Genomic DNA, 20,086 nt, shown 5'->3' on the forward strand with positions numbered 1-20,086 from the left:
TGGCAGCGCCCAGGGACACACTCTGCACCCACAACAAGCACCCACCTCGCTGAAGTTCACTTTGTTCTGCTGGGCCAGCAGGATCCCAGGCGTGTCTGGCATGATGTGAATGCTGGTTTTGTCCTTCTCCCAGGCTGAGATGTACGAGCGCTGGGAAACGACAAGCACAGAGGGAGCTAAGATCACACCAGCTCAGGAAAAAACTCTAGAGGAAGATCAGCTCTGTGAACCAAAGCAAAGGGGGCTCTACTTTGCACTAACCTAGAAAATCCTGCCCTTTCTCCAAAATTTTCTAAAGCTTCACCCTTTTCCACACTGCATCCCATTACTGCTCCAACCACAAAAACAAAAATTTCATCTCAACCAAGGAACAAATGTCCCTGAGGCAAGAGGACCCAACATTCCCCTTGCACAGCCTGGGTCATGGAAGGACCAACATCTTGACAAAGGAAGGCATCTGTTTTCTTCAGGATGCAAACACAAGGAAATCTCACCTGGTCCATGATTTTGGAGTTCTGCTTTGCCAGCACCATGGGCATCGAGTCAGGCAGGCTGGTGAATTTGATGGTGTCTGGGTGCTGCCGGTACTTCTTGTCACTCAGGATCTCGCTCGCCCTCTTGTTCTTCTCAGCGTCCAGTGACCCAATTGGGGACCAGCCAATGCCCCTCAGCCACTGCAGGTCAGACTTGTACACGTTCTGCAAGGACAGGAAAGGAAAAGATCAGCTCAGCAAGCTCCTCACTCCAAGCAAACCCAACTCCTACCAATGGATGTTCTCCTGAATGGAACATGTTTCAGTGAGTCAATCCAATAGCCACCCTTTGTGTTTGTGCCCATCTCCTAAGGCTCTTCATACCATTCTCCACTGCCCTCAGGGTTTGTCTTTCCCAGCTGCTGGTTCTCCATTAAAAAAAACCCTTGACTGCCTTGACCTTTCCCTGCCACACAGACCCCTGCTTCAAAACTGGAACAGAACACAGCACAGACAACCCAAGGCTGTCCCCCAGCCCGTGAAGAACAACTCACATCACTCTGCAGGTCGTACACTGTCTTGGCATGGACGACGTCGCTCTGGTCCGGCAGGCAGGTCCAGCGGTGCAGAGGGTGCCGGTAATCGGCATCGCTCACCAGCTCCTGGCACTTCTTGGCCAGCACCACTCCCAGCATGTCCACGGGGCTGCTGAACCTCGTCTTGGACTTCTCAAAGTCCTTCTTGTACTCCCTGTCACTCTGGATCTTGGCCACGTGCATGGACCACATCATCTTGGGGTCGTCCTCGATGTTCCTGGCCCCGATGTGGTGGCCCAGCTGTTTTCTGTATGCAGTTTTGTATTTGTACTAATTGAACACAGAAGCAAAAATTACCACTTCTTTCCAGGCTGCCATTTCAGTTTCTTTGTTTTTAATACAGTTGTTAATAATTTTGAATCTAACACATCTGAATTTGTTTGTGAGTTTTCCCCAAAATTTTTAGCATTTGTTTTAAAATCCAGGAGATACTAAAGGATTTCTCATATCTATATTCTATCATCTTTAAATTATTGTATTTAAGTTAATTAACTTTACACCATCAAGAATTACGCCACCTTTGAGGTGGGCAGCAATACAACAGTGTTAAAATTTTCCATATCTCCTCCAGTTAAACATAAACCATTTTAATTCAAGCCCCCATTCTGATTTTCCCTCTGCAAGACCCACCTCGCTGGCTATGTCTCGGGATGCCTTGGCTGCCTGGAGGGGGATGGCATCAGGAGGGAGGTCATAGCCTTTCTTCTTCAGCTCTTCATATCCTACCTTGTAACGTTTCTGGTGGAGAAGGATTCAAAGGAATTAATACAGATAAAACTCTCTAGAGAGTTTTTCAATGCTACAACCTTCCACCCCTGACTATTGAAAAGAAAGCATGGGTTTCCAGAAACAGTTTAATTAATTAAATCAAACTCCATACCTTGCTATTAATGACATGTATTTTGTAACCTGGGATATAAAATATTATAAAATTACAATTTAAATATTTTCTGATTGTTTCATTGAACATCAAAATTTCCTCTTAGCAAATGTATTAATCTGTATTACTCCCAAAGCTTTCTGCAGAGGTGAGTAATAAAACCCTGTGATTCTCTATACCCAGTTTCAAATGCAAACTTACATCACTTGTGTTAATCAAGTTTGATTTAGCCAGCAAAATTTCAGGTGTATCGGGCATGATGTGAATCTTAGTCTTGTCTTTGTTCCAAGCTTCCCTGTAGAGTATCTGAATGAGACACAAACAAAAACCTGGTCTGATCCAAGATTCACCTGCACAGCAGTAATTTCAGCTCACCCTCTCTTTGCATTGGCAAAGCAAAGATGTACTAAGCAAGAACTGGGGATGTAAACAAGATGAGATATTAAAACCAAACAACGCAATGACTTGTTACTGAAATACAACATTTTTTTTCCTTTACATCTGTGTAATGCCCAGGAAGCAGCATCAAAACAATATACTTACATACCGCCTACTAAAGGTCTTATTTGCAGTTATACTGAGTAAATTATCCGCACTCGAGATCATCTTCTGAACAAGGCACAAAGAGCAGTGAGGCCCTGACTATAAACACCTGCTATGTGTATATTTTAAGTGCCTGTTCTGAACCAGAGATCCTTTTTAAAATGTATATTCATGTATTCACTTATTGAATCCCACATTTGTCTCTAGAGGCAACTTACATCACTCCTATTTTTGGCATTAGATTTTGCCAAAACGACATCCATGGCATCTGGGATACTTGTGAACTTAACAGTGTCTGGGTGCTGCCTGTACTTCTTCTCACTCAGTATTTCAGAAGCTTTCTTGTTCTTTTCAGCTTCCAGAGATCCCAAAGGACTCCATCCAATGCCTCTGAGCCACTGCAGATCTGACTTATACACGTTCTGTTAAGGATGAAAATCAAATCATAGCAGATTATTTCAGTGTTCATTGATTAAACCCTATGAAAAGTCTAACTGGCAGTTTAGCTCCAATCTGATCTATACTGATATCAAAAGCAGTCATCAAAGATACTTTCCAATCAGCAGTAAATGTTTTACACGGAAATAAGTGAATTAAAGCCAGAGGGAGCTTACATCACTCTGCAGCTCGTTGACCCTCTTTGCCTCGGTGACATCGACCTGGTCTGGCAGACAAGTCCAGCGGTGCAGTATCCGCTTGTAGTCCACGTCACTGACCAGCTCCTGACACTTCTTAGCCAGAAGGAAGCCCAGCATATCCACGGGCATGTTGAACTTGGTCTTCCACTTTTCAAAGTCTTTCTTGTACTCCCTCTCACTCTGCATTTTAGCTACTTGCATGGACCACAGCATCTTGGGATCATCCTGCAAGCTGCGGAACCCGATGTGATGCCCCTGCTGCTTGCGGTATCCTTCTTTGTACTTGAACTGCAATGGCAAATGTGGCACCACTCAAACCACAGACAAACACGTGGAGGTAAAATATACCAGCAAAATACCAATATTTTCCCTCATCTTAATGTTCCTCGTGAAATTACCCCTGGAAGTGGTCAAGGCCAGGTTGGATGGGGCTTGGAGCAACCTGGGATAGTGGATAGCGGCCCTGCCCGCAGAAAGGGTGGAACTGAGTAATCCTCAATGTCCCTTCCAACCCAAACCATTTTGTGATTGTGTGATTCTAGAAATAAGGAACTTGCTATGGCATCTCATGAAAGTTCTAGCAGCCCCTTGACTAACGTGCATGACTTGGTATCAGTGAATGCTCTCCTTGGGAAGAAAGAGTCCTTGGGAAGGAAGAGACCACGGCAATAGGAATGGTCTCCTGTGCCACCTGGTTCACACACTCACTCTGCTCAGAATTCCCTAATATTCACAGACTGAAATATTTTGATGAATAACCTAATCAACAATGAAAAATTACAAAATACAAAGATACTTAATCACAGGAAATATTTCCCAATGATTAATAAAATCTCTTCCACAAATGCAGAGTTGTATTTGTACCAAGTTATGGTAACAGCAGTCCATGTGTCACAACATCCATTTCAGAGTTGTAAAGAGGATTTCTCTGGATAGGCACAGCACTCAGCTAATTGGACCAGATTTGCTGCTGCTCTGAAAATAAAGCAGCCAAAAGAGCAGAAAACTCCTCTCTTTTTATGACCAGGCATGTCACGAATGGACCAAACTTTGGACTTGTTAAGATGCCAGAGAAACCCTTGTTAAATTGGACAAAAAGAGCTCAGGAAGGAGTTTTGTCAGCAGTGTTGGTTTTGACTCCAAGCCACACCTTAGCAGAGAGGTGTATTTCAATTTACTGTGACTCTGTAGGTTACAACAACCAGATCAATGCATGTCACATTGAGTTAAAAATGCTCCTTACATCACTTGCAATGTCCCTTGAAGCTTTGGCAGCTTTCACTGACATGGCTTCAGGTGTGAGGTCATAGCCTTTCTTTATCATTTCCTCCCAGCCAAGCTTGTAGAGTTTCTAAAATTGAAAATAATATTAATTAGAAGCAGTAATATGTATGTCACCTGCTATTTAGATACACTAAAGATCCAAATTCTGGTCACCTCACAGGCTTCAGTTATGAGAGAAGGGCTGCTAGAATGGGAACTGAGAAATGGGAAGCTGATAAACAAGGAATGCTGGTCTTCCAAGGCTTAGGAGAGGGACTAAATAGATTTTTACTATTTAGCAGCTTCCTACTATAGCTTATCTTGATTTGAAGAATATCTGAAGAACTTGAAATACATACATCTGAGATAACTCAACACTTTTTGACTGGCTTAACAAAATTTTAATAAGATTTTCATGAAGCCATTTAACAGTCAAGTCAGTTTGTGCTCAGTTGATTTTAAGTACAGGGATTCTTAAGTCAAATATTTGCCTCTGGGCAATGATGCAAAGCAAAACTTGAGTGTTTTCCACAGTTGTCCCTTTCTGCTATCTGAAAGCTGCGAGAAAAGCTGGAATTACTGCACCTACCTTTTCCCATAGGTTAGGTTAAAAATATACGCAATTAACTTGTAATTTTATAGTAAGGAATTTTTAACATGACTGAACTCTATGCTAAGCATAGAGCACAGACTATGCATTTCCAGACTTCAAAAAGCAGGACTTATATTTAACATACATTATAATGCAATTTAGTCTGTCAGCTTGCTAGCCTGAAGCTGGTACTTATTTTACTCTGAAAATATTGGCCACATGAAATTCTTGCCTGTGTTCTAAATCTCCAGTAGATATTAATTTAAAATGTTAATAGTATGTATCAAAATACTCCACCTGACTGTAGTTTGTCTTGTTCTGTTTGGCCTGTAGAATATCTGGTGTGTCTGGCATCACATGGACCTGAGTTTTATCCTTCTCCCAGGCTTGGGTATAAGCATGCTGTGGACAGAAAGTTACATCAGATGTGTTAATATAAATGACAAAAGATGGTTTTTCCAGGGTTTTCACCTTTCCATTTGGATATGGATGAGTAACAAGGTGAAGGTGCTGACTCAGATTTATTTGACTATGCAATGATCTAATCCAGAATCAGCTGAATTATTGTCTGGTCTTCCTCCTAATGAAATCAAACTATCAAGATTTTCAGGACCAGTCATTTCCATATAAGAATGGGATGAATAGAGGTTGGAGAAAAATGAGAAGAGATTTCTTTAACTAATGCTTTTTATCAAGGACAGTTTCATTGATGAAGAAAATGAAAAGAGGAGCCTGTGACAGTTGTTTTTCCCAGGGGAACACTGCCACATAAAGGTGTGACAGAGATTTACAGAATGGTTATTGGAACGGATGATATGTGAATGCCTGCCTGGCTTTTCCCCTGAATACTCACTTTGTTCATGATGTTTGCATTCTGCTTTGCAAGGACCAGGTCCATGGCATCGTTCTGTTTGGTGAAGGGGAACAGGCTGGGGTGCTGGCGGTACTTCCGATCGCTCGCAATCTCCGTGGCCTTCTTTGACTTCTCCACGTCCAGAGAACCAATGGGACTCCAGCCAATCCCCCTGAACCACTCCTTGTAATCCTGCTTGTACTCATTCTGCCAAACAGGAGACAAAAGCAAAGTTGACAATGTACAAACAGCTCAGACAGAATAATGCAGTTCTTTCTGAAACACAGCCACGATGGAAAAACAAAAGCCACACAAAGAAGTCAGCTCATAAAAGATAATCCCGTTCTTTCCAAACTGCAGCCACGATGTAAAAACAGAAGTCATGAAAAGCAAACTTACATCACTTTGGATCTGATTCATGTTTCTGTACAGCTCCAGACTCATTGCATCTGGCAGGAGCATGTACTGGTGGATCAGGCGTTTGTAGCCCGTGTTGGTGACACGGTCCTGGGCCTCCTTGGCTGCCACCACGCTGAGGGTGTCAGAAGGTGTCTGGTAGTGAGTCTTGCTCGTCTCATAGGCCTTCTTGTACTCCCTGTCCGACTGCATCTTGGCCACTTGCATGGAATGGACAAGTTTGGGATCATCCTGGAGGCTGCGGAAGCCGACGAGTTTCCCCTTGTCTTTTTCATACCCCAATTTGTATTTATACTGGAAGGGAACAGAAACAGAGATTTTGATTCTTTTAGATTTGAAATTAAGGAAATATTCTTCCCTATGAGGGTGCTGAGGCCCTAACACAGATTGTCCAGAGCAGCTGTGGCTGCCCCTGGATCCCTGGAAGTGTCCAAGGCCGGGGCTGGGACAGTGGAAGCAGTCCTTGCCCATTTTTTCTCCCAGGAACTTACATCACTGGCAATATCCCTGGAAGCTTTGGCAGCTTTGACAGGAATAGCATCAGCCCTGAGATCATATCCTTTCTTCCTGGTTTCTTCAAATGAAGATCTGTACATTTTCTGCAAAAGGAAAAAGAAACATCTTTTTAAAAAGCAAAAATTTACATGTTTTCCACATGCACAAGTATGGATGAAAGGTTACATCTATAAGGATGTCACCTTAAAAAACAAAAAGAGATAAAAATGTCTATTTCTGCCCACATCGCAGATGTGCATAATTAGAAGAATACTTTATTTAGCATATGCAGATTTAACAACTGGCTACCAAAAACCTGTCTATAATGTCATCTCTTACAAAAAAACCAGGTGCTACCTACATTTTGAACCCTGTACAAAGCCTTGTGCATGGGGAAATAAAAAAAATCAATAATAAAATTAAAAATAGAGTAACAAACATGAACAGTACTCAAAGTCTGCTGCATTTTGTTAGCAACTGGTGTATTTTAATGGTCTGCATGAACACTTCACAACCTGACTATAAACATGGATTTTCTTGGCAATTCTGGGTATCTAATTCTGGGGAAGGAAGCAGGGAAAAGGAAAATTAATAGGTTTTGTGCAATTACTACAGGTTAGCAAGATGAGACTTTTGCATGCTTTCATCTCACTTATTCCTAATCAAAAAGTATGAGCAAGGTCACAGCCTTACAAACAATACTCACTTCACTTAAATTGAATGCATTTGCTTTTGCTAAAACAATTTGTGGAATATCTGGAGTGATGTGAATTTTCTTCTTATCTTCTTCCCAGGCTTGTTTGTACTTGTGCTGGAAGGATTAAAAAAAAAGAGAGACCTCAATATCTGCTATTATTAAATAAAACAATTTAAAATACTATTTGCCACTTGAAATCCAAACTGCCTTGACAATGATTTGTTAACTACCATGGGAGGAACATTTATCTTTTTATTTTAGCACTTAGAGCATATTCATTAGCAACAAAATAAAATCATGTTATCTAAAGCTCTGCATACAACAGGGTTGACTATTAAATCAGTTGTAGATTGTTACTTCTGCAAGCTTAAATGAATTCTGATGAGCACTTTCTTACCTCATCCATGATTTTGGCATTGTTTAAAGCCAAGACCATGTTCATGGAATCCATGGGAACAGAGTACTTCAACTTGTCTGGATGCTGGCGATATTTCTTCTCACTCACAATTTCCATGGCTTTTTTGTTCTTCTCAGCTTCCAGGGAGCCCAGTGGGAGCCACCCAACACCCTTCATAGTTTCATCATACTCTGCTTTGTATTGATTCTGCAGGCAGAAAGCAGATAAAAACCAGCATGAAGCATAAAATAGTTTATAAATTTGGAAGTGTAAGATTAGATGTATTAAGGAAAAGTGAAGTTTTTCCTGTCTTGGTGTGCACATAACTGTTGCTCCTGAAGAGCCTGATGGGATATGTAAGGAGTAAATATTCACAAAACTGCTTATTTCCAAGCTCAAATTCATTAATTTAATATTTCAAGGTCTAGGAAAAAAAAAACAACCTGTAATTGTTGAAAAACTTGTCTAATTTACTACATTTTTGTAGACACCTGACCTACTTCCACTAAGAAAATAATACTATTTATCTTACAGTGCTTTTTCATAAACTAAGCAGCTCAGTATTCACAGCTCAAAGGCTGAAGCATCTCTCACTTACATCACTTTGTAACTGCATCATGTTTTTGGCCAATTCAATGCTCATAGCATCGGGCAGGACGTTGTAGGTGTGGATTAAGTTCTTGTAGTTCGCATTGGTAGCCACTTCCTGAGCTTTCTTGGCTGCCACCACGCTGACCATGTCAACTGGAGTGTGGAAATTGGTCTTGGCCTTCTCATAACCCTTTTTGTACTCCCTGTCAGACTGCATCTTGGCCACCTGCATGAAGTGCACCAGCTTGGGGTCGTCCTCCAGGCTGCGGAAGCCGATGTGCTTCCCTTTGGCCTTCTCGTAGGCCAGTTTGTATTTATACTGAGAGCAGGGAAGAGAAAGAACAGCAAAAACCTCAGTTAAAAAATGCCACATTAAGCTCTGTTTTATCACTGAAAAAATAGATCACAAGATCTCAGGTTTAATCACTTAATTTAAATGAAGTCACAGAACCAGACTCACATCGCTTGCAATGTCCCGGGAGCTTTTGGCCGCTTTTATTGGAATTGCATCTGGCTGCAAGTCATAACCCTTCTTCTTGTCCTCCTCCCATCCAGCTTTGTAAAGTTTCTAAGTTCAGATGTGAAAGAGAACAGGTGTGAGGAAGGCAGAACTCTGAAGTTCAACACCTTCAAACAAGGCACTGAAACCACAGTGAGGCACTGACTGCCCACCATGAGGGCAGCAACTCACATCGCTCATGGTCATCTGGTTCACTTTGCACTGCAGGATTTCTGGGGTGTCTGGCATCACGTGAATGCTGGTCTTCTCTTTGTTCCATTTATCTGTGTACAGCCTCTGCAATCACAAAGGCGTTTTTAGCATTGAAAAGGTACTGAACTCATAAAATAAGAGTTTGCTTTTGTTCTGCTCATTCGCAATAAATAATATTTCCTAGAAATATTATTAGCGCCAGAAATAACCTTCACAGAGCTGCTGAGGGGCAACATTATCTCCTTCCTTTCTTTAGTATTGTGAGAAATTTGCAAAGAATGTTTTGATAATTAATAAATATTGATGCTGGAAGTTTCCAGTCTGTGTTCTTCCCTGCATTAATGGAAAGCAAAATTTATTTCACAGACATACTTTCCATGGGAAACAAGCAATAAGGATCAGTGGTGTCCTGGATAACTAGAGACAAGTGTAAAGAACTCCACTTTCCAGGAAACTTGTACAAAACTGACAGAATTCCAGGTTTTCTGCAGTTCACTTATTGCAAGTACGTCCTACAGAAAAAGGATTATCAAAGCACTATAAATCTGGAGAAGAAATCTTTAATCTTTAGAAACAGAAAATGAAACTCCCTTAATTATGAGCAGTCAGAGGCTTACCATGATCTCTCAGTGTCCAGTCTTAACCAGGGAACTACCACACCCACTGGAAATTTTAGTAATTCCAGTGGGACTGCACCTTGCCCCAAACAAAGACCCAAACTTTGAGTCAATCCAACAGCTTCCCACCTTGTTCATGGTCTTGGCATTTTGCTTTGCCAGCACTTGTTCCATGGCATCCATGGGGATGGAGAACTTGAGCTGGTCGGGATGCTGCCGGTATTTCTTCTCACTGAGGATCTCCGTGGCTTTCTTGGCCTTTTCTACATCCAGGGACTGAATTGGGACCCAGCCAACTCCTCTCAGCCAGTTATTGAAGTCAGATTTGTACAGATTCTTTCCAAAAACAAACAAGAAAAACACAGTGAGGCAAGAAAAATTAGTGTCTATAGACATAAAACAGGTAAAGCGTTAAAACTTACCCTGGTCACTCACTTTTGAGGGGCAATTTAGATTTAATTAAAATTTAAGTATGTCAGAGTCAGAATTTAGGAGAAATAAAATCACAGTAATTAAAATCTGACTACAAAAATACATTAATTAGTGAAACATGCTCATTTGCTGGGAATATGCCAAATATGGACAGATATAAGAAAAGTTGTTACTTTCTAGATAAGTTTCCTAGAACTTAATACTACACATAATTGTGATCATGTTTGGAAAATAAATGGTTCCAGATCAATCACTTACATCCCAACCTACTGCTAATCCAATATAATATATACTGGATGATATAAACTAATTTTTTAGCCTTAAAAGACTAATGATGCCACACAGTCACGATGAGAATGAAAAATGGAGCTGATTATTGGTGACATACATCACTCTGCAGCTGCATCACGTTTTTGGACAGCTCCAGGTTCACAGCATCAGGCAGGAGGGTGTAATTGTGGATTGGCTGCTTATAGCCAGTGTTTGTCACCACTTCCTGGGCTTTCTTGGCAGCTGTCACGCTGAACATATCCAGAGGAGTGTGATATTTGGTCTTGGTGACTTCGTAATCCTTCTTGTACTCCCGATCCGATTGGATTTTGGCCACGTTCATGTAGTGAACAAGTTTGGGATCGTCCTGCAGGCTCCGGTACCCGACCTGTTTGCCTTTGTCTTTCTCGTAGGACTCCTTGTACTTGTACTAGAGACAAAGGAAAAACAGCTTTACCCACTTGGGAAAGAGAAAACACACTTGGGATGGGTTTAAAACACTGAGTTTCAAAGTATTAATGCTGCAGTTCACTCTGTAACCTCAAGAATGGTTTTTACATCACAGGATTATTTAGGTCAAAAAAAGAAGAGGATTATTGGATTTTTCAGCTTGCCTTGACACCTGGCACATATCTCAGCCCACACCTGCAGCTACAAGCCCTCACCATTGTCATTGACACAGGCTTGCAACTCCCAGGGACATTCAGCTTTTAATTAAGACTATAATAATAATAATAAATCTCACCAAACACTTCAATACCACAATACTCAATTGGAGGTGTTTAAGAGAGGAATGAAGAGTCACTTGTAACCTTTTGCTAAGCAGGAATACAGGTCTCCAGTACAGGTAAATGATCATAAATAATGAAATGCAGGAGGGGTATGTGTTCCACTGGATGGAAATCCTACTCACATCACTTGCAATATTCCGAGAAGCCTTAGCAGCAATAATTGGAATGGCATCTGGTTTCAGATCATAGCCTTTGGCAAGGGTTTTCTTCCAGTCTGCTTTGTAGTTAGCCTTGGAGGGAAAAATGGGAAGAGTTTGCAGTGTCAGGAATAACAATTCTAATAAAGAGTTTAAGCCCATGTTTTTATTACAGGAGATTTTATTACAGGAATTAAAATATCCAGTTTAGTCCATGTAATCTCAAGGAAAAAATGTTAACCTATACACAAACTACAATTCTATTATAATAAATAATTCTACTACAAAAATAATCATGAATTTCACAAGAATTTTTGCACTTTTTATTTAGAACAAATCTATCAGAGGCATTTTTGCCCTTTCTTATGCAAAACCCTTTTTCATGTGACTGAACCTTCAGGAATTTTTTCCTGTTAGCTTCAAACTCAGGCTTTGTGCTCTAAAGGGACTGGAGAAAGAACCCTGGCTGATTTTTTTTATCACTCTGGCCAGACTATTGAAATTCCAAGGCTATTAAAAGAGATGTCAGTTTTTATCTCATTCCTGGAAGACTGATAATGCCACTAAAAAATTTAACATCACAAAGGCAATAAAACTGATACCATCACTGGAGAGCTTCATGGGGTTGAAATTAAAATATACTCACATCACTGATGTTGTAGGCATTAACTCTAGCCTGGATGAACTGGGGCACATCAGGAGGGAGGTGGTACTTGTGAATAATTTCTTCCCCTTTGGATTTATACAATATCTGCAAAGAAAAATAAAGGAAGATATTCAGCAGCCCAATTTATAGACTCTGAATTGAAAAAGTATTTTAAAAATCTGATTTCCAGGTGATGTTCTGGTGGAAATAAAATTGTGAATACACACAGTCACCTACACAATTATTTCAGGAGTGCTCTTAAAGGTGGAGGATGAAGCAAAGATGGGCACAGGGCAGAAACTGGGAATGTCAGAGTGTTTCCAAAGTTCACTTACATCACTCAGCTGTTTGCTGTTGATCTCTGCTTGCTTCTGTACTGGAGAGTCGGTCACTGAAGTGAATTTGGTTTGATCAGGATGCTTTTTGTAGGTGTACTGAAAGAAGATACAAAAATAATTGCAGAAAACCCATATGAACTATTTTCCAAGTGTTGATAAAATAAATAAAATTATTAGTAAATTAACATAAACACTTTAAAAATATTAATTTTTAAAAATATTGATTTAAGCAGGTGAATGCTTGAGGTTCATTCTTCATTTTGGTACTACTGCTCTCATTTTATGGATTTGTTATAAAAAGGATTGTGCTATATCTGTTTTGATCACTAGATGTCACAAAAGGCCCTAAAACAGAGATGAAGATAGTTTTTTAAAAGTCACAGATGGCAGTGAGGCCAATCTCAGAATCATTGATGTCACCAGGGATCACTCAGGTAATTTTTCTGTGGTGAACAGCTGCTGTCCTGTACTTACATCTTTACATTGCTCCAACTTCTTGATCGCTTCATACTCCTGAGTTATGGTCTGAGGGAAGTAGCACTTTGTCTTTTCCTCCTCATAATCTGCTTTGTAATTTTTCTAGGAACAAGAGCAACATTCAGTGAGGAACCACAACTGAGCTTTGTCCAAGCTGCAAACAGAACGATTGCCACACTTACATCACTTTTCATAGCTTCAACCTTCATGCAGTGGATCTGGTGTGGGTCCTCAAAGCTGCCCAAGTAGTGCCCCAAAATATTCTTCTGATATGCATCTTTATATTTTATCTGCCAAAATAAAATATAAAGACCACGAGTTGAGAAGCAAAAGTAATCAAGAGGGTCAGTACTGAAGGATAAGCCCCAAGTGAAATACCTACATCACTAAAGTTCTTCAGAGCAGCATCAGTCTGGAACTTGGGGGTCTCACAGTAATTCATCTTGTTTCCTTTGGACTGTTCATAGGCCTCTTTGTATAATTTCTGCAAATCAAATCAAACCAGATCATGCAGGAGATTTCACTGCCAGTCACCCCCACCACGATAAAATGACAAGAGTAAAACAGAAATGGTTCCAAAGAAAAGCTTTCCCACAAGACTGAGAAACAGATGGCACTGTTTTCCCAATGGTCTTTAAAAATAACTTTTTTAGGTTTATAAGGGAAGATAGAAAGGTCTGATTAATGGTTTTTGAACTTCTGACACTGAGAAATAGTCCATCTCTTTTCATACAAATAAAAGAGGAATTGAGAAGACTGTTACAGTGAATAACCAGAATATAATATAAAAATATGTAAAAGCACAGCATATACTATCATTATTAGCTGAAATTCCTTAAAACAGTCAGGGAAGAACTGTCCTCTTGTGATTCATTATCCACAAGGATCTAAATGAACTATCCACTAATTAGCCATCCACATGCCACTGCTGTTGCTACACCCATGCGTGGAGAATTCATTCTTTACCTGAATTGTCCTGGCTGGTGCTACCTCATGACAAATGTGGGTCTACAAAACTAAAAATACTACAAGATCCAAAGGAGAAGGCTTGTGAAGAAATGGTGAGTGTGGTTTCTGGCACATGACTGAAAATGATGTAGCTGCACATTGATAATACTCACATCACTCAGAATATTTCCTGCAGTCTTTAATTGCTTCAGCAGTGGGTTCTCTGTAGCAGGGAGCACATTATAATCTGCAACAGCTTTTTTCTTTTCATAGTCTGCTCTGTATTTGAACTTGAAAGAATAAAAATAAAAAACAATCAGTATTAAAACTGATAACACCCCTGTTATTCAACTCATGGTGGCAAAGGACCATGAAAAGTCTTGCCAAAACAATTCCAGCACAAACTCGTGTGAGTTCAGAACCGTTCCCAAGCTGAGCAGGCACAGCTCCCTCACCTTGCTGACGTTCTCTGAAGCTCGTTTGTTTGCTTCATATTCTGGAGTTTCAGTCTGCATGAAGTAGATTTGGTCTTTCATGTTTTCAAAGTCCTCCTGGTATTTCCTCTGTTAGGAACAGAGACAGAAAACACATCATCTAATTGTAAATTAGACATCTACAAGGGGGTTTACTTAGGAAATAAGCAATGCCACAAATGGAGCCTTAGTATTTTCCAAATGAACATAAAAAGGGATAAAGCTGTTGGAGAATTTCTGCAGGATTCACTCACCATACTTAGATTTTCTGCATTCATTTTCGCAATTGCCACGTCATAGCACGGAGTTTGACTCCACTTGCCTTTGATTTTGTTTTTATAGTCCTCATGGTAAATAACCTATAAGGAAACAAAACAATAAAATTGAATCCCCAAGACACAGTTCCATTTTCACTTGACACATTCATTTTTCAAAGCTGTCTTTTTAAAGCTGCTTCATAACTGACACCTGCCTTATAACTATTTTAGCAGTTATGACCAAAGCCACCTTAAATATGATTTGGTTGAATCATTTCAGTGTTAAATCATTTCTCTTAGTACCTTCCATGACCTAAAAAGGATAAATAAATAATTTCTAACATATTCTTTTAGTTCTGTTTTCTCCCTGCTCACACAATATTAGGATATTGCCCATTCAGTCAGAATTGATTGGTATTGCTGCTGGAACTCACTACAAGAAAACCCTTTTAATTACCTGGTATTTGTGATTTCTATTATTTATTCAAGCCCACAGAAATCAAGTATTAAAAGTGTAAAGAGTTTGTCTAACAAGAGAACACCTGCCTGAGTTTGGTCTCAGTGTTCCAGGTTAATTTTCATAATTTTAATAATTGTATTACTTACCATAAAAATTAAAACTCCCCCAATGCTTTTTTAAATTATTAAATAATCTTTTAAAAAATTTATATTTTATGGTTTTGGAGTTTCCTACAAAGTTTATTATTTTATTGGTTTCAAAGAATTATGGTACTGATCCTTTTTTTTATGTTATAAAATTTTCTTGATGACAATTTAGCTTTTCAGCTGTGGAAATATAAGATTAAAGAAATTTTTGCCGAATTAATTATTTTACCTTACAAACAGGTTCAGTGCAGTTTTCTTAGTGATTTCTCCACCATGAGTGAATACTGCAATTCTCTAATTTTAAAATGCAGATAATTTTCAATACACAATAAAATAAATTTTTGAAAAGAATGAATAAGAATTAAATTCTGAATGGAGTTAAAACCCTCCTTCTGCACTACAAGATGATGCAACTTGATCCCAATTTCTCCACAAAAGTTGGCCTTCCTGTGTGTTTTTCCTTTTGCCTTCCTTTCTTTTTTCCTCTCTGCTGCAGGAGTGGGGTTTGGGCAGCGGGTTCTACTCACATCACTCAGCTGCCGTGTCACCTTCTTGGCTTGTTCCACATCGGGGGGGTCTGGCAGAGAGGTGAATTTTGCTTTCCTTTCATCGTGCCCCTTCTTGTAGACAATCTGAAAGGATGGAAGAAATGAACATTTATTTAAGCATCACAGCACTGAACCACATTAATAGAAGTTCTGCCCAGAGACCCTGCAGCAGGAATTCTTTAATCTGTGTATTACCAGGGAACTTCTGAACATCTGCAAAATTCACTGCAATCTTCAAGTGAGAGCTGAAATCCCCTGTTGAAGAGTTCTGTGTATCTAAATATCAGCAAACCCCAGTCCCACCAATCCCTTACTTTTCCTAGCACTGTTTTAGAGGCACATTTGCAGACCCACAAGATTGAGCTGGACTTGGAGACAACCCTGAGAGTTTCTGCATTTGGGGAGATACTTGAGGTCTTCTTACTGAATTAATACATTAATTATTTCATTTATTCCTAATCCAGCATCAAATTGCCAATGGATTTATACTCTAATATGCTCTACTTTGTACTCTAACATCAAGTACATATTTTTCTCTGAAATACCACTACTAGCAGAGCTTAACACACTTTTATTTTCTGTTCCATTGTGAAGCTTTTACATCTATTCAAAGTCCATGGCACATCAGGTTACCCCATAACCCAACAGCCCCTGGTACCCACATGCAGATCCCTGCTTTGATACTCACATCACTCAGAGTCTTCTGGGCCTGTGCCACCCTTCTGAGCTCTGGACTGTCATTGTAGGGATAAAACAATGTTTTGTCTGCATCCCAGTCTTCAGTATAGAGTTTCTACAGGAAAAACGCCAGAATGCTCATTACTAATTAACTTCTGGCTTTGAAAGGTTATTTTATTTCAGATCTGTGCTTAGTTTTTCTAAAATCTGTGGTTATTTTTTCTTACCTTGCTGAACATTGCTGTGTTTTTTATTGCGTTCACAAGCTCTGGAGCATCAGGGGGAAGCAGGTACTTGTCCTTATTTTCCTCCCAGTTCTGTTTATACAATACCTGAAAGGAAAGATCAGCAAGTTGGTCACTCTATCATTAAAAAAATATTTGCTTCTGTGAATAAACTGCCTGCTTTAAATTTTCTTTTTTTAAATCAAAGTCTCAGAGCAGTAACATCTGAAGAAAACAACTGGAAATATTTAAGATTGTACTTATATTTGCCCTACCAGCTTCTCTGCTATCCCTCCCTGTGCCTCTGAACTGTTGCATAAACATTGCTTTAGCACCCTGAGCTCAAAACTTTGTTCTTGTCACAACCTCAGGATCCACCAGTGCTGGGAAAGTCAAAAGTCACTCACCTTGCTCACTTGCTGTGACACTTTCTTTGCATGTTCTATATCCTTGGCCTTTTCATCCACGTGGCAAATGGTTCTGGCAACTTCCCCAGCCATGCGGTATTTAACCTGGAACAGTGCACAAACTTCTCTGATTCTACAGCAAAACTGACTAATTGTTTTTTCAGAAACCCAGAATAATGACATTTTCACCTTTCATACAAACACCCAGAACCTGGATGAACCTAGAAATGCAGTTGTTACCCACCTCACTGAGCTGGTCCTGCACTTTCTTGATCCTCCGGATTTCTGGGGTATCAATTGTGGAAGCATATGGCTTTCCTTTTTCTTTTCTAAATTTTTCTTTGTATTTGTTCTGGAAGAAAATAGTGATAAAAATAATTAAGACATATCCTCAAGCTCTGGCAGAACTGTATTAGCAATTATTGCCATATTTATCTGGTTGGGACAAGAATTTTGGGCAGATTATTCAATAACACAAACTAAAATTATTCAACTACATACTACATTTACACTTCTGCTTATTTTAGCCAACTGAGTTTATTCCACCTGACACAACAGGAAAAAATCCATCTTTAACTTAGAACACCTCTGATTTATTATATTCTCCCCATGAGCTTAGTACTGATAAATCCAGTTATTTGCACTATAACTGTCAAACAATCCCTGTAAAACATTTTTAAAGCTGGTGTTCCTCAATATATAAGACACACAGGACTACCCACCTCACTGAACAGGTCCTTCATTTTATTGCTGTGTTCCAGGTAAGGAGTCAAAAACTTGGATGGATCCACTTTTGTCCGGATTGTCTTCTTCCTGATGGGAGGGGCTGCATCCTCCCCGGAGGGCTGCCTGTGCTCAGAGGTGTAGGTGGTGGTTGTGGTGGTCTCAGGGCCTGAGTAGTCTGTGCTGATGGTCTCAGTGATCTCTGTGACCACCTAGAGATAAAAAAAATTCAAGATTCACTTGTTTTATAGCTGTAAAACTCATTATCCTAAGTGTTTTTCAGTGCCCTGAGCTGGGTGTGCTTGGCTCTGTCGGTGGTGCTGGTGGCCTCAGGGCCTGAGCAGCCTGTGCTGATGGTCTCAGTGACCACCTGGGGATTGAAATAATTCAATAATCACTTGTTTTACAGGTGTAGAAGTTTGTTAGGAATAGTGTTTTTCAACCCCTGAGCTGGTGATAGGATGCTCTGCTCTCCTCCAGATCCACGTGGAGACAGAAAATCAGGGACACTTTTCCTACTGGGATTACCACTGTGCTCCCTATAATACATCACCCATCCTAAAAAAAAACCCACAAGGAATGAACTCTCTGGCTGGTGCCTGCATCAAACTCATGGAATCATTCTCCAGAGGGCCTGGGAGAGTGGGGCTCCAGCTGCCTCTGCCCTAAATGCATTCATTTCCAATCAATTTAAATGCTTCACACACTTGTTTATCAACATAGTCATGCTGCAAGCAGTAATTTTAATGCTAAAAGTCTAATGAAAAGCATCTAAAACTAATTATCACAACTAAAAAAACATGCTCCAAAGCCACCCAAGTAAGTGTCAGGTTTTATTTTGTATCAAGTAGCTCTATTAAAAATTGCCATTAAAAAGGAATTCATGAAGGTCAGAGTTTTGAGAGTTATTTGCATCAATGAGACAGAGCTGAAAATGCAACAATAATTACACAATTAATAACTTCTGTTTATGCATAAACACAAAGAATATTTCATGACAACACAGCAGAGGGTTGTGTTGTAGCTGTTTTAGAAGCAGAATTTCAAAGTATGGCAATCACTCCATGGTAACCCAAATATTTGTTACCAGTGACATGATGAAAAACCTGCAAAACTGTAATTTTTCAGTGAAATTACACAAGGTGAAGGGAACAGAACTGATACATGTTAACTGATCTTAGATCATCACACAGCAGGGACTTGAAGCAAAAATAAAGTATTAAGCAGCAAATGTTCACTGATATTTGTGTGTTTAACATGAAAAATTAAACCTCAGAATACAAAAAGCTGCTTATTTAGTGTTTCATGTTAATTACACACATTTATGTGCAACATGCAACATGACAGGGACCTTTACCTCGTGTGGCTCACCCTCCTCAATAACTGTCTCCTCAATGTAGTACTTTGAAAAAAAGGAGAAAAAACATCATTGTTAGGTCAGATCAGCAAATTGTAGCTTCTGTGAAACTGTTTTAAAACACATTTCTGGAGAAACAGAATTTTAGTTCACAGGTACTTACGGAGTCATTTGGTAACTCTGAATATCTGTTCATGTTTTGCATTAATGATTGGATTTTTATTCCGTACATTCCCCAACTAACAATCATCCAAATAATAAATGAAATATTGTTATCTAATTTTACCCACAAGAGGGAAAACACTGACAACCACATTAAAAGAATCAGCATTTACACCCCAGGATTTTCCTGGTTTTTATTTGGTGACACCCATGATTGTTGTCCTCAGGGCTGTTCCTACAAGGACACCAATAATTTCTGACTGCCAGTTAAACTTTGTTGCTGATCACAACTCTGAGCTTGCTGATTTTTCACCCATTTTACTGCCCATTATCCCCCCACATGTCATAAATTTGGGGATAGAACCACAAGGGAAGGTGTCCCTAAAGCAGACCAGGTACTCAACCTTCACTGGTCTCCCCTTGTCCAGAGCAGCTGTGAACTCATTATAAAAATTAATGAGGTTCATCAGCCATAGATTGCTCTTGATAACTCAGTGTTCACTTCACATGACCTTCTTGTATTTAAAAATAGCTTTTCAAAGGATTTGCTCCACAGCCTTCACAAAGAACAAAAGTGAGGCTGACCAGCCTGTAGCTCCCTGGATCTTCTTTCTTGCCTTTCTTGAAGACTAAATCCAGCTGAACATTGTCCATGCATATAGGAATGGAGTTCATAATGTTTTAAATCTTTACATTTCTCCCAAGTTGTCTGCTCCTGCTTCCACTTTCAGTATATTTCCTTTTTGTGTGTGTCATTTTCCTCAGTCAGGAGCTCTGTGTTCCTCCACTCCATCCTTCTGCTGTTTGATTTCTGCATTTTAGGCTGAGCTGTGTGCTCAGGGAAAATC

At 39.8% G+C, this 20,086-nt stretch overlaps 1 protein-coding gene across 1 annotated transcript in view; it reads right to left on the bottom strand.

Annotated features, from left to right (window-relative positions):
- NEB (nebulin) overlaps window positions 1-20,086 on the bottom strand; it is a 97,756-nt gene that overhangs the window by 74,717 nt on the left and 2,953 nt on the right. Inside the window, exons 2-36 of the mRNA XM_063401043.1 lie at window positions 19,077-19,121; window positions 17,719-17,931; window positions 17,241-17,348; window positions 16,997-17,101; window positions 16,593-16,697; window positions 16,376-16,480; window positions 15,667-15,771; window positions 14,531-14,635; window positions 14,259-14,366; window positions 13,977-14,093; window positions 13,238-13,339; window positions 13,038-13,145; window positions 12,853-12,957; window positions 12,376-12,474; window positions 12,041-12,145; window positions 11,380-11,487; window positions 10,585-10,896; window positions 9,894-10,100; window positions 9,127-9,231; window positions 8,896-9,003; window positions 8,443-8,754; window positions 7,845-8,051; window positions 7,457-7,561; window positions 6,747-6,854; window positions 6,238-6,549; window positions 5,839-6,045; window positions 5,283-5,387; window positions 4,374-4,481; window positions 3,107-3,418; window positions 2,711-2,914; window positions 2,151-2,255; window positions 1,700-1,807; window positions 1,028-1,339; window positions 495-698; window positions 46-150 (exon numbers count right to left, since the gene is read on the bottom strand). Of these exons, the coding sequence (XP_063257113.1) occupies window positions 46-150; window positions 495-698; window positions 1,028-1,339; window positions 1,700-1,807; window positions 2,151-2,255; window positions 2,711-2,914; window positions 3,107-3,418; window positions 4,374-4,481; window positions 5,283-5,387; window positions 5,839-6,045; window positions 6,238-6,549; window positions 6,747-6,854; window positions 7,457-7,561; window positions 7,845-8,051; window positions 8,443-8,754; window positions 8,896-9,003; window positions 9,127-9,231; window positions 9,894-10,100; window positions 10,585-10,896; window positions 11,380-11,487; window positions 12,041-12,145; window positions 12,376-12,474; window positions 12,853-12,957; window positions 13,038-13,145; window positions 13,238-13,339; window positions 13,977-14,093; window positions 14,259-14,366; window positions 14,531-14,635; window positions 15,667-15,771; window positions 16,376-16,480; window positions 16,593-16,697; window positions 16,997-17,101; window positions 17,241-17,348; window positions 17,719-17,931; window positions 19,077-19,121 (5,289 nt within the window). The remainder of the gene's footprint in view (window positions 1-45; window positions 151-494; window positions 699-1,027; window positions 1,340-1,699; window positions 1,808-2,150; window positions 2,256-2,710; window positions 2,915-3,106; window positions 3,419-4,373; window positions 4,482-5,282; window positions 5,388-5,838; window positions 6,046-6,237; window positions 6,550-6,746; window positions 6,855-7,456; window positions 7,562-7,844; window positions 8,052-8,442; window positions 8,755-8,895; window positions 9,004-9,126; window positions 9,232-9,893; window positions 10,101-10,584; window positions 10,897-11,379; window positions 11,488-12,040; window positions 12,146-12,375; window positions 12,475-12,852; window positions 12,958-13,037; window positions 13,146-13,237; window positions 13,340-13,976; window positions 14,094-14,258; window positions 14,367-14,530; window positions 14,636-15,666; window positions 15,772-16,375; window positions 16,481-16,592; window positions 16,698-16,996; window positions 17,102-17,240; window positions 17,349-17,718; window positions 17,932-19,076; window positions 19,122-20,086) is intronic.

Source organism: Prinia subflava, chromosome 6, assembly GCF_021018805.1.
Source record: "Prinia subflava isolate CZ2003 ecotype Zambia chromosome 6, Cam_Psub_1.2, whole genome shotgun sequence".
In the NCBI taxonomy this organism is placed as follows: domain Eukaryota; kingdom Metazoa; phylum Chordata; class Aves; order Passeriformes; family Cisticolidae; genus Prinia; species Prinia subflava.